At 54.6% G+C, this 12,142-nt stretch overlaps 1 protein-coding gene across 1 annotated transcript; it reads right to left on the bottom strand.

Moving 5' to 3' along the window:
* Positions 1–3,080: 3,080 nt before the first annotated feature.
* TSPAN1 (tetraspanin 1) lies at positions 3,081–10,886 on the bottom strand. Its single transcript, XM_019531354.1, has 8 exons — positions 10,768–10,886; positions 10,169–10,233; positions 7,603–7,809; positions 6,923–6,997; positions 5,957–6,055; positions 5,128–5,271; positions 3,974–4,057; positions 3,081–3,573 (listed from the first exon to the last, which is right to left on the bottom strand). The coding sequence occupies exons 2-8, from the start codon at positions 10,223–10,225 to the stop codon at positions 3,520–3,522; spliced, it is 720 nt and encodes a 239-aa protein (XP_019386899.1). The 5' UTR covers positions 10,226–10,233; positions 10,768–10,886; the 3' UTR covers positions 3,081–3,519.
* Between the last annotated feature and the right edge of the window lie 1,256 nt (positions 10,887–12,142).

The following is a 12,142-nucleotide window of genomic DNA, read 5'->3' as shown; positions in this document are numbered from 1 at the left end:
GATCTCAGCGTTGGCTTGAGTGAAGGTAGAAAAAAAAAAAAAAAAAAAAATCAAGATCGCCAGGAAATGCAATCTTCCCAAACCCACGTATTTAATCATCCACTGCCCCAAAAAGGGGGTTGTTTGACTTCCGTGTTTGCTGCATCATTGCTTTAAAGAGGAGACAAAAATCACCCCAGTTCCACTCCAAGCCCTAGACCAGAGGTCAGCAAGGGCTTGAGAGGGAACCCTGCCTCCAGAGCCATCTAAAAACCTGAGTGCATGGCTTCCTTCTCTGTAAGATGCTTTGGTTGTGGGGAAACAGCATCTTGCCGTGGTGAGCGAGCGAGCAGCCTGTTCACATCGAAGCTGGGTCTCTGTCTGGGATGGCAAAATAGGCCTTGGATCCTTCTCCAAGAGCAGGAAATGAATCTACTGCTGGCAGAAGGCAAGAAAGGGGGCCAGTGGCCGCTCCGCCAGCCAAAAATAAATCCATCTCAGTGCAGATATGGCTCATTCAGGAAACCTCTGCCCCAAAGTGATCTCCTTCCTGCTAGACGGGAGCAGTAGGCAGGGGATATAGTAGGAGCAAGGACCCTTCGCATAAATTTCGGGGGGAACCACCATGGTCTCCCTTTGACAACCACACCTGAGCTACCCATCTTGTGCCCCTGTAATCTGCCCTCTCCCTACTCCTTATCTTTAGTCCTTCCCTCCAGCTTTCTCCATTCCTCTACTGATCCCCCACAAATTCAGCACTGATCCCAATTGTGGCACCACATCACAGCCAGTACTGCTGCTGACAATTGAGTCGATAGATGTGGGCAAAGCCCCTGGAAAGCTCATGGACACTGAAATAAAACAGGCCTGGCTCTTTCCAGACAGGGTGAATACCCAGAGAACTTACCCCTCTGAGCATGCGGCAGGGTGCTGGAGATAGCAATCACTCAGTTCCCAAAGGGAGCTATTAGTCTAAAATACAAAGTGTCCTAATGGGAGTAGGGACAACTATGCTGTTCTAATTAACCCCCCCCCGAGCAATACTGTTGCCTCTGCCACTGAGCTGCTCTACCACCTTGGGCATGTCTCTTTACCCTGTTGGCAGCTTTACAATAGGAAAGGAGAGGAAAAATCCCTCCAATAGGTCAGAGGGTTTGACAGCTGAGTCACATTGGGGAGCAGCAACACTGGGTGCATTTGTTGCACTCTGTAAGAAGCATCTATGGCCTAGGCCAAGAGCACAGCCTGTGCTAGCTCCAGCAGCCTGATGTTGGCCAACAATCCCTATAAGCAAGTGCTTAAGGGAAGAGACTTTCAACCTCACAGGAGGGAAGTCTCCTCCACTGCTAGAATTGCAGAGTTGAGGCATCTAACCCACTCCAAGCCAGAGCTGCAGCACAGAAAGGGTTGACAGCTGCCTGCTTTTGGACTACAAAGCCTTGTGCTCAGCTAGATGGATTCCAGCTAAACAGGACTTGGGGTCACCACGGTCCAGCACTCAGACTGTGCCCTCTCCCCTGATAGCATGGCTCTGGGCCACATCAGCCACCCATTGTCCCCTCTATGTGCAGCTAGTTTGTATGGCTAGCCACTAGCTCCAGGCTGCTCCAAGGGTGACAACTGGCCAAACGTGCTGACTAGTCACCCCCAAAGCTGCTGTGAGCCAAAAAGAAAGGAGACAGGCTACAGGAGTCCAAATGCCAGCAAAGAGCAAATAAAACACAGCGCCCAGGCTCTAGTCCAACCCAGGAGCCTCTCTCCTGCCCCAAAACACCCAGAGGTTTGAGAGCTACACAGGCTGGTCCCACTCCCAAACTGGCAGCAGATGTCAACCTGTACATGCGAGCAGGAGATTGCTTCATCCTGAAACTGCTCCATGCCAGGCCCCAGGCCGCTATGAAGGCAGGTGTTGCCGGGGCTCTGGCTTGTGTTAAGTGCAGGTGAGGCCATGGAGCCAAGCAGCAGGGTGGATACCAAGAAAATAAATAAAGTAGCTCTCAGCCTACGCCCAGAGCCCTTAAAATTGCCTCCATCTGTTCCACCAGCATCAATGTCTGCTTTCCCCAGCACTGCAATCTGTGCCCACCCCTTAACAGTGCTCCCACTCCCTCATCCTAGGGTGCACTTGGTTGGGAGGGAAGGTAGGAGCCTACATCACTTAGGCAGGGCCTATGAACCAGGCCTCTCCTTGGGAGATAAGGATGGCTGTAATAGAGGGTGCAACTGTACTATATTGCTCAGATAAAGGGAAGATCAGGAGAAACAAGGAAGATAAATGATAGCCTGAAAAAAAAGTCCCAAGACATGGGTAGCTGACCCATTCTGGGGGAAGGGAATTTCAGCTAGTGTCATGTGCCCACTCCTACCCGAGAGCAAGGAAGGAAGAAGCACAGCAACTCTTCCCCTCCCCCCACCCCAAAAGGAGGTACAAGTGTCATCTGCCCACATTACCAGGGCTAGAAGCACAGGGAAAAAAAAAAATCACATGGAGCAGTACCTCACATCCAGCTTATCTCATCCATGACCATTTCTGCAGCTGGTAGGAGCCAGACGTGTGGGGTGCAGGAGTGCCCACAACAGGAGACCCAGCACTAGCAGCTTCGATAAAAAGGGTGTTTATTAATACCAGCACTTCTGCTTCAGAAAATAATTTACAGCTCAGATAAGTTTTTTCTTTTAAATATATAGTGTTAACAAAAAACACAAAACCCAAAAATATACAGGGCTGAGTGGGGTAGACAAGAGGCAGGGTGCCAGGCACCACAGGAGGGGAAAGTAACTTGGGTTTGGAGTGAGCCAAACAATTCAAGGATGCAGGGACAAGCGAGACTCAGACTAAAGTCCCTCCCTCCTAGTAGCTTTTGGCTCTGGTTAGAATCAGTTTTGCTGGGTTTGCCCCCCACCCAAAATCTTTAAAAGTTTGGGCAGATGCTTACTGTGACACTCCCAAACCCATGTCTTCACTCAAGGCAGTTCCTACTCAATTGCTTCAGTGCAAATCCATCACCCCACTGGATGACCTTCTGTGCACACACTAGCTCAGTGGTGTGAATATCCAAACCGGAGTCTGTCAGCTCAAAAACTAGGACCTTCTTTTTTTAAAAACCAAAGAGAGTGAGCGGCTGGCAAAGTTAGCCACTTGTGTTATCTGGCCTGTTCATTCCCTAGCCATGTGAGGATCACAGAGCCAGCCGGAGGGTAAATGGACAGCCCGAGCGGCATCCATAGCTCCTCAGTCCCATTTGTTTCTCTGTGCTGAGGCTGGGAAAAAGGAAGGGAAGCATCTTCTACTGCAAGATCATGTCTATAGGTTGTAGCATACCGAGAACATGTACAAAACAGCCCCAACATACAGGCTCTCTACAGATTCCAGCTCAGTAGATCATTTTTAAAAAAAGAAAAAAAAAAAAAAAAAAAAAAAAAAAGTGACATGGGACAACACTGCATCCAAGAAATGCTCAGATTTTTCCAATGTAGAAAATATACACAGAACTAGGCCATTCCTCCTCCTCTGGCCTAGGCATAGATCTGTTGCTGGTGTCACTTCTCATCCAGGTGGCAATACAGGTACATGGCCACAACCATGGCTGCAAGCTGCAGAGGAGGAAGAGTAGGTTTGATAGCTGGCTGCTGCCAGAAGCCCTTGTTGGTTTTGCACCCTCACCCTGTTGTGCAGCTGTAACCCCCCCAGCCAGTATACCCTCATGTCTGCCTGTTCTCTAGGGTTACAGTCCTCACTAACCCCTGGCTCTGGAGCTCTTGCTGTCCTATATGCCAGTCCTCCAAGTAACTGCTAAGCACCTTTTCCTGGTCTCAAACCCCCTTGCCATCAGGGTGAGGTTGTGGCATCAGGCTGCCATGCAAGCCCGTGAGAGCAGAGCTTTGGTTAGCAAGTGCCCAACACCCACACTGGGATGGCTGTCAAGACCTGGCAGGTTGGGTCTCTAGGGCCACCACCTGTTGCCCTGCTGGGTTTAGCAGGGAGCCAACTCACCTCCAGGGCGCAGATGCCGGCTGCCACGCCGCCCACTACACCAGCATTCATGCGGATTTGCTTCAGCAGCTGATCAAAGCAACCCTGGGGGAGGGAAAAAAACCCAAGTCTGTCCAGTTAGAAAGTGCCAGTTATGCAAGACGAGAACTAGCTGGAGTCCAGCTGAATGGCTGCATAAAAGCTACTTGTTGGATGCTTTCCAAAAGATATCCAAAAAAGTTGTGTACTGGCTTAAAGAGGCAGCAAGCATGGCAGAAAACAGTGTGCTTGACCTATTAGCATACTGCCTGCTCCCACCCACAGTTTGTCATATACATTTGGAGACGCACACTCTGCGTGTGCGTGTCAGTCAACATTTGACTGCTCCAGGCACCCAAAAACCCCTAGAAGCAGGTCAGTCAGTCTTAGCTGCTCCCACTAGGAGTTTGGCACTGCACTCGACAGGGCACAAAAACCATGGACTTCTGGGCTCTGGCAATATGCTGCTTGCTCATACAAATAGGGAGCTAAAAAGAGGAGCTCTGCTGCTATGTGCTCCTTAACACTTCATTTTAGTCCCAGACTGCAATACCAGCCAGGCCAAGATTGACTGAGGAAACAGCACGTGCCAAAGTTCCTGACCCCCCCTCACACTGAGTTCTGGGATCACCCCACCACATGCTCCAAGCCATGAGGAGGAGGATGTGGGGCCTAGGCAGATAGGGTTAGGAGTGGCAGATCAGTGGTTTTCATCCCAAGGGATCCAGAAATCTTCAGATCTCCATGTCTGAGGATTCAACCATATTGTAATAAGGCCAACTCCTCCATAGCTTTTGCACTTGAGTACTTGAAGAGGGGCATCCTTTTGCAAGGGGGCATAGTCTTTGTTACTGTGCTGATGCTGGGCACATGAAATGCATCCTCTAGTCCCAATGCACAGCAGTGTTTTGCAGAGGCATCTACGCAGACTGCCCTCCCACCAGCTCCAGTGGGTCCTTCCTTGACCCTATAAAACTCTTCAGCCCAAGCCACTAGAGAATGCCTCGGTCAGCAGATGCGTCTACCCTGAATCAATACCAGGAGTCTCTAGTGTGACCAAGCCACAGATGTCAACAGGGTCAGCCTCTCATTTACCACCCAAAAACCATTTTAAAAGAGAGATGCTGCATGCATACCGGGACATCTACTTTGCCTGCAAGAGTCTCATTGCATCTGCTCATACCCTTGGGGCAGCAGTAGCTTGGGTACGTTTCACCATTGTTGCTGTAATAGGGAGAGTTGGTGAAGTCCGTGTAGTTCATCAGGCCACAGCAGTGCAGCTAGGAAGAAAGCAGGTGGCATGAGACACCCAGCTTCACAACGGCGCTCAGAACCAGCCCCGCCCCCCCCCAAAAAAGCTAGACATGTCCTAGATGCACAAACCACCCCCTGAATGAAGTGGATTTGCACAGAGGATGAAGCTATTTGGGGCAGCTGCAACTTTGTACCGGCCAAAATAAAACAAGGTGGCAGGAGGGAAATAAGAAGTCTGGGAGCAACACAGTTGGTATCAAGGAGAGGGGGGGGCCGCCTCCAACTCCCTCAGAGGAGTTTGTCCTTCCCCCTCCCCAGGCCCAGCACACCACACTTGCTGTAACAGTTTTGTTGCACTTTTGTATTAGCCCAGGGACTAACACTTGCCCAATGAAGTGGGACCATGTCATGCAAAGCCAATCAGGGAGCAGTCTCCAGGGCCTGCTGCCAGGCCAAGGCTGCCACCTCGGGGGGGGGGGGGGGGTAAAAAGAGGGCATCTAGAGGTCTTCCTTATGAAGTTATTTGCAGCAAAACGTGCTCCCCTCAGGCTCCCCATCACAGCACCAAGCTAGAGAGAGTCGAACCTGCCGAGCCTCTTGGGTCACCACTGCAGTGGCCATGGCTGCCCAGCAGACGGCGCTCTGCACTGCCCCACATGGGATGGGGTCTCCCTTCCCCAGACATGGGGTGTTCCCAGCAGCCCCATTTACCTCTTCCATGGTGGTGTTCCAGATCTGGGTGATATCTGAAGACTTCCCGTAGTTCTCCTTCAGTACTGGCGTGACTGTGGCTGCCAGCAGGGTCTCGGCCTAATGAGGACGAGGAGATCCAGAGGTTGGCATTAGACAGACACCCTTAAAAAGGTGGGGTTGGAGCGGGCCATTCTCCACAGGCTCACTGCCCAGAAGAGCAGCACCCCAATATGCTGGCCCAGGAGTAGGAGTAAGGGCATGCAAGATGGCAGGCATGTGGGAAGGACAAAAAAAGAAGAAGTTTGCTCCCCCGGGGTGAAGGGGAAGCTGAGCCTCATCACCCCGAACAGCCTCACTTCATAACTAGATTAGGACAAGTAATAGATCTGCAAAGGCCCCGTAAAGGAAGTGTTAACAGGAACCGACGTCCTCCAACCCACTTGTCACAGCCCTTGCTAGCAGCACAGGACGTTCCTGCCACGGGCTGTTTTGTTGACATGCACACAGGGCCTCCGATGTTTGCATTTCAGATTTTGTTGGCAATGTTCAGGGTGACTACTATTGTTCTTCCCCGAGTCCCATGCTGCAATGGATACGCTGTTGTTTTAAAGCGAGAGGGGAGGGTATCAGCATGCTACTGCACTGCTCAGCCTCTCCGCCAACTGAGCTGCATTGTGCCATTGCTTCCCAGTCGGTTTTCCATGCAAGCCTGGAAGGCGGTGGGGATAATACTGGGAGAAACCCAAGCTGTGGATGCTCTCCTATTGAGCAAGCTCCCCCCCCATGCAGCTTTGCACAGGGTGCCCCAGCAGATCTGACTATGCAGCACCACCCCTGGCTTCCTGGGAGTGCTCCAAGATGCATTGCTCCCCTTTCTTTTTATTTAAGCCTTGGGATAGGAGACACTGCATCATCCTAGCCCCATGCTGCATCCTAAGTGGATCCCGTTACCAAATCACTGATCCTCCATCTCCTTGGACTCACCATGCTCGTATAGACGAGCGCCACCACGGCACCAGCGATCTCCGCGATGAAGATGATCAGGACAATGGAGAAGAACTGGAGAGACACAAAGAAGTTAGGGCATGTCTACAGCACATGTAGAAAAAACAGAGTCCAGCTGGGGCACCAGCATTTCTAGCAGCAAGCAGGAAGCCATGCTTGGCAGATGCCAAGCCTGCCACATGCCCAGATAGGGCTGGATGATATGGGGATGCAGGAAAGTAGATTTGAATTGGATCAGTCACGGGGTTGATCTCCCCAACAATAAAAAGCACCCCAATTTCTGCTCAGCTTGCAGCACTTCCAGCCCCCAGACCATGGGGCAGACAGCACTTGTTCCAAATCAGAGCATCCACGCAAGGGATTTCTGCAGGAATACATGGATTTGGGGCAGTGCCGTCTTGTCAAAGGACCCAGCTTGGTGCCTGGCCAGGTCTTATTCCCTTAAGTCCTCAATACCACCTGGCCCAGGTATGGTCTCATTGACCCCCTCCTTGGAGCTGAGAAACCCTCTGCACGCCCTCCAAGCCCCTTCTTCCCACCACAGGCTTGCCACGTTGGAGTTGTGCCAGACAGGAGACATAGCCGCCACGTTCGGGGCCAGCCCGAACACTTGCAGCTCAGCAAGCAGAGCAGGGAAGTAGCAAGAGGTCTCCATTTACCGTCATCAGGAGGCATTTGCTTTCCTTCTGGGCCCCGCAGCACCCCAGGAAGCCCAAGACGAGCAAGACGGCTCCGATGGCAATGATGAAGTAGCCCACGTTGACGAACTGCAGGACCGAAGAGGAGACCGAACCGAAGATCTTCATGAACGAGCTCCCGTCCACGGAGACCCAGATCCCGACTCCCAGGAGGGCCGCGCCGCCGAGCTGCGAGGGAGAGGAGACGGACACGGGTTATTTCAGACGGGGAAGGGAATGGCGATCTCCTTCCATGGGAAGGGGAAAACTCCTTTAAATGAATTGCTTTAACGATTAGTACTGAGGAGGCCCGGTCGCCACACGTCCAAGCAGTAGGACAGCCTGTCCCTGGTCAGAAGAGACGGCAGCAAGCAGACCGCGTGCTGCGAAGCACGGGCAGGTTCGCACGTTAGTGCCTGGCCGCGCACGAGCCACCCGGACGCGGGCTCTGCTAGGAGAGGAGCTCGGGAAGACCCGGCATTTTAAGGGCGACAGAAAGCAGCCGTGTACGGACACTTCCTCCGGACGGAAAGCGGCTGGGCAGGCCTGCCAGGTCCGGCCTCTCGGCTAGAGGGGGCCCGGCCTGTACCAGCACTGCCGTGAGGGAGCCCCGGCAGCCATCTTAGAACTTGACCTCACGGGGCGGAGGAGCTTGGGCTTCGTCAGGCCCTCCGCACCCCGGCCGGGAAGGGCTCACGCTCCCTCGTCACCTCCCCAGCGTCCAGGAGGGTTTTCCCCACCCCAAAAACCCAGTCCGACCGGCCGGGGGATACAGCACAAGGAAATATCCCCCCCGCGCTCCTTTAGAAGATGGCCGCCCTTGCCAACAGCAGCCGCCTCATGGTTTCCCTCAGGCCTGGCAAGAGCCAGAGCCGAGTGCGGCAGGGACAGGACACCGTGCCCGCCTGCCCGGGGAAGAGCGAGCCGTGGTGGCGAAGTAGCCCAACGCCCCCACCCTTATGGGGGGGAGACGGCCGCCGGGGGCACCGGGTCTGTGGGGACTCTGCAAGGGAGGCGATGGCTCGGCACCATCCTTAGGACGGGACAAGCCGTCGCGTGGGGATGCGGGTCTAGGAAATAAAGACCGGATGTCTTTTTAAAAAAAAGAAAGCCCCCCTACCATACACCAGAGGATTTTGCATTTGGGAGGCAGGCCCCTTTCCACGGGGTTTGGATTAAGACCCCACAACTCGTCTCCCCTTTTGAAGGAGCGTGTCTTGGCAAGGCAGGGTGCGGAGGTGGGAAATAAGACGCTTGTGAGCAGACGGGCACCGTCTCCGGCCTGCCGGCGCAAGCTCGCCATGGGGGATGCCAGGGAGGCCTAGTCCCACCATAAAAAACACTTGTTGAGGTCTTCAAGCGGTTGTCCGTGGTCTTCCAGAGCCCCCCCACGTAGCACAGGCAAGAGCCAAGCACGGAGGCCGCAAACGCAGACCTCGCTGCCGTATCACGGCCGTCTATTATCCAGCCACGCGCTGTGGCAATTTAAGCAAGCAAAATGGAGCCAGCAACGCCTTCGATCTGGCAGTCGGACACGAGGGTTTTGGCCGAAACCGCGCCGACGGCTGTAGCCCCCTCCACGAGACCAGCTCACATGGCTGCAGGCATGTCCAGGGCAGGCGAGGGAGCAGGACGCCTTTGAGATGGGCACCTCCAAGTCCTGCACCAGGCACAGCATGGAGGGGCTTCTTGGCTCTGCAAGCCCGTTTCCCCAGGGCTCGGCTGCACGGTCCACGAGCACCTCCGCTCTTCCCCAATCGGCACTCGCTTCCGGCGTCCTCGTTCCTCCCTGCTCAGCCCCAGCCCCCGCAAGCACCCCCTGCCTTCCAGCAAGGGCTCCCGCAGCTCGAGAGCCGCCGGCAGGTGTCAAATTAGAGGCCAAAAGGAAAAAAGGCCTCCATATAGCTCTACCTCTGGAGAGAGGGTACAGACCCCAAACCACCTTGCTAGCATAGCAAGGCATGAGTATGACCCCCCTTTTTCCTGCCCCCACCATCCCCCTCAGACCCATGCATAAATACCAAGTCTTTTTGTTCTATTGGTGATAAGTTTTTAAAAATCAATCAAATCAATTTGCAAGCCCCTGAAACTAGCGGCAATGCCATGTGCTAAAAGAGCAACCTCTATCTCCTGACTATTGGCATTGCAGCAGGAAGAAGGCGACTTCAGGCTGGCCACAGAGGAGCATTTAGCGCCGGCAGGGCTCCCTGCACCCACACGGGCAGACAGGGGGGAGCATTTCCCCACCCCATTGCCTCCAGATTTTAGGCATGCAGTGTGCTTTTGCCTTCTGGACGCAGCTGTGCATTCAACGCCTTCCTCCCTCCCTTGCTCTGCAGGCAATGCAGAGACAGGGACGCGTTCAGGACAGCTTGCCCCCAGCATTTCAGGGGCAGCAGTTCTCCAAAGGGGCAGCAATTAAAACTTGCAAGACAGAGGAGAGGGTCCCTTCCCATAGCCACCCCCACTTGGAGCATCAGGAGAGACGGACTTTAAAGTGAGGGAAAAGGGACAGCTTTGAGCATAGCAGGGCAGCACAAGTACTTACAAATATGGCCAGGTTGAACAAGATCATGATGACCTTGATGAAGCTGAAGCAGCTCATCTTGGCGTCTGGAAGAGAAGGGTGGAGGGGTTCGTGTGAGATACGGCTTACACTTTAATAAGACCAGCTGCACCGCACCCCATGTTGCAAGAAAAGTTTCACAGGGAGGGGAAAAAAAAAAAAGTCACACCCCAACCCAGCTTCTCCATAGGAGATCCTAGCTTTCTTCTCCAGAGGAAAAGAAAAAAAAGACCTTAGAGACACATGCAGAGCTCCACTCTGCACCAGAAACCACCCCCCCCCCACAAAAAAAAGCCACCCACAAAAAGGTTGTGATAAATTAATCACACCACTGCTCCCTACTGAAAGATTGTAAGAAAAAAAAGGAGAGAAACTTCAGCTCAAGGATGGGAGCCCAGCTCAGCAGCCCACATCCTCCCTCCCGATGCAGGGTGGGATACGCCAGTCATTGCTCGGGCTGCAAACGCACCCCTCCAAGCAGGGAGGAGTGGGAGACCTACCACCCTCCCCAGCAAAGCAGCCCCTGCTGCACTGAGGCTCCTTGGGGAGAGGGGATTTGCAGCTGGAAAGGCAGGGCTTACCTCAAAGAACAGGGACCCAATCCAGGAAAGAGAGGAAAAAAAAATATATAGGAGTCAATCCAGGGGGAAGGAACACAAGGCAACCCACAGCTCCCCGCACAACTCCCTGCTGCTTGTGAAGCCTGGCAGCCTCCGCCTGGCACTTTATTGCAACAGGTGATGCACTGGGAGCTGCCTGCTCCAATCAGGGCCGGCCCTGCCCAGCCCTGCTGCTAACTAACTTCTGCCTCATTAATGCTCCTGCTCCCCTCCCTGCTGCCCCCTGCTGTCCTCGCTGCTCCCAGCTGCCCTGGACGGGCAGTGGGTCGGGTTCAGGCCCTGCTGCCTGGCGTGGCCCGGTAGTGCCCCTGGCCGCGGACTTCGGGCCTCCCCCGGGAAGTCAGGCACCGTTGGCGGCTGTCCTGCAGAAGGGCTGCGACAGCCAGTGTGTGGGCACGGGGGCACAGGCAAAACTGTGGGTGTGGCACACACGGGTGTAGCGGCATGCATGTGCACGGGGCAGTGCATGCAGGCCGGATGGGCAGCACATGCGTGTGTGGGCCTACACCGGTGTGTTTGGGTTTGCACACATGGGCGTGAGTGTGTGTAGTGTTCGTGCCGTGTAGTAAAAGTGGCTCCCCCCCACGGCATAGCAAGCCTCCTTGCAGGCCCGCCCTACACGAACGCCCCTAGCGCTGTGGCCTGGCCTGCGCCCCCTGCCTACCTGTTTTTGGAGCACAGGGCACCCCCTGCAAAGGCTTCCTCCTGCCCGCGGCTCTGCAACCAGCCTTGGGGGACCCCACGAAGGCTCCCCCCAGCTGCTCCTGGCCCCGAGACAGCTGCATCTCCCTGTCTGAATACTGTGGCGGGGGTCTTCTTTCCTCCTGGGCCACTTCGCTGAGGCTCAGGCTGGTTTGCACTGCAGTAGAGAGGCCCCCATTCTGCCCACCAGAGAAGCCAATCTAGGGTCAACAGTCACAGTGCCCCAAGTCCTAGCCTTGGGCTCTAACCACTGGCCCATGCTTCCTCTCCAGCAGGAGCTGTGCTGGGGAAGGGCAGAAAAGGGTGGCAGGAGCAAGGAAAGCCCCTTCTGCCCTGCCCTGTCCCACCCCCACAACTGCAAACCCTTCACTGCTTACAGGTTGCCAGTGCTGCAGCTGTGCAGTGTCACTAGAGGGCGTCCTGCTACCACTGTAGAGCAGCCCGTGGCCCAGTAGCCCACTGGTTCCAGTGCAGCAGTAGGGCATTGACACCAAGCCCCCCAGTAGCTCTGCCTCTGCTGGGTCTGTGAGGCAGGGGCTGGAAACCAGCCATGCTGTGCCAGGCTGGGCAACAAGGCTGCAAAGCCAGCCCAGCACTGCCCCACACCCTGCCCCTAAACTCCCCGCTCCGTGCG

This window comes from Crocodylus porosus, unplaced genomic scaffold (genome assembly GCF_001723895.1).
Source record: "Crocodylus porosus isolate Cpor-Errol unplaced genomic scaffold, CroPor_comp1, whole genome shotgun sequence".
Taxonomy (NCBI): domain Eukaryota; kingdom Metazoa; phylum Chordata; order Crocodylia; family Crocodylidae; genus Crocodylus; species Crocodylus porosus.
Note: the sequence above shows the minus strand (reverse complement) of the source record. Positions and strands in the feature narration are given on the sequence as shown.

Bases quoted from the DNA above. Each gene is read 5' to 3' on its own strand.
- TSPAN1 (XM_019531354.1), bottom strand. From the start codon at position 10,225: ATGAGCTGCTTCAGCTTCATCAAGGTCATCATGATCTTGTTCAACCTG. The intron at 7,810-10,168 runs GTAAGTACTTGT...TCTCCCTCGCAG, and splicing joins TGTTCAACCTGGCCATATTT to CTCGGCGGCGCGGCCCTCCT. The intron at 6,056-6,922 runs GTGAGTCCAAGG...CGTCCTCATTAG, and splicing joins CGCTCGTCTATACGAGCATG to GCCGAGACCCTGCTGGCAGC.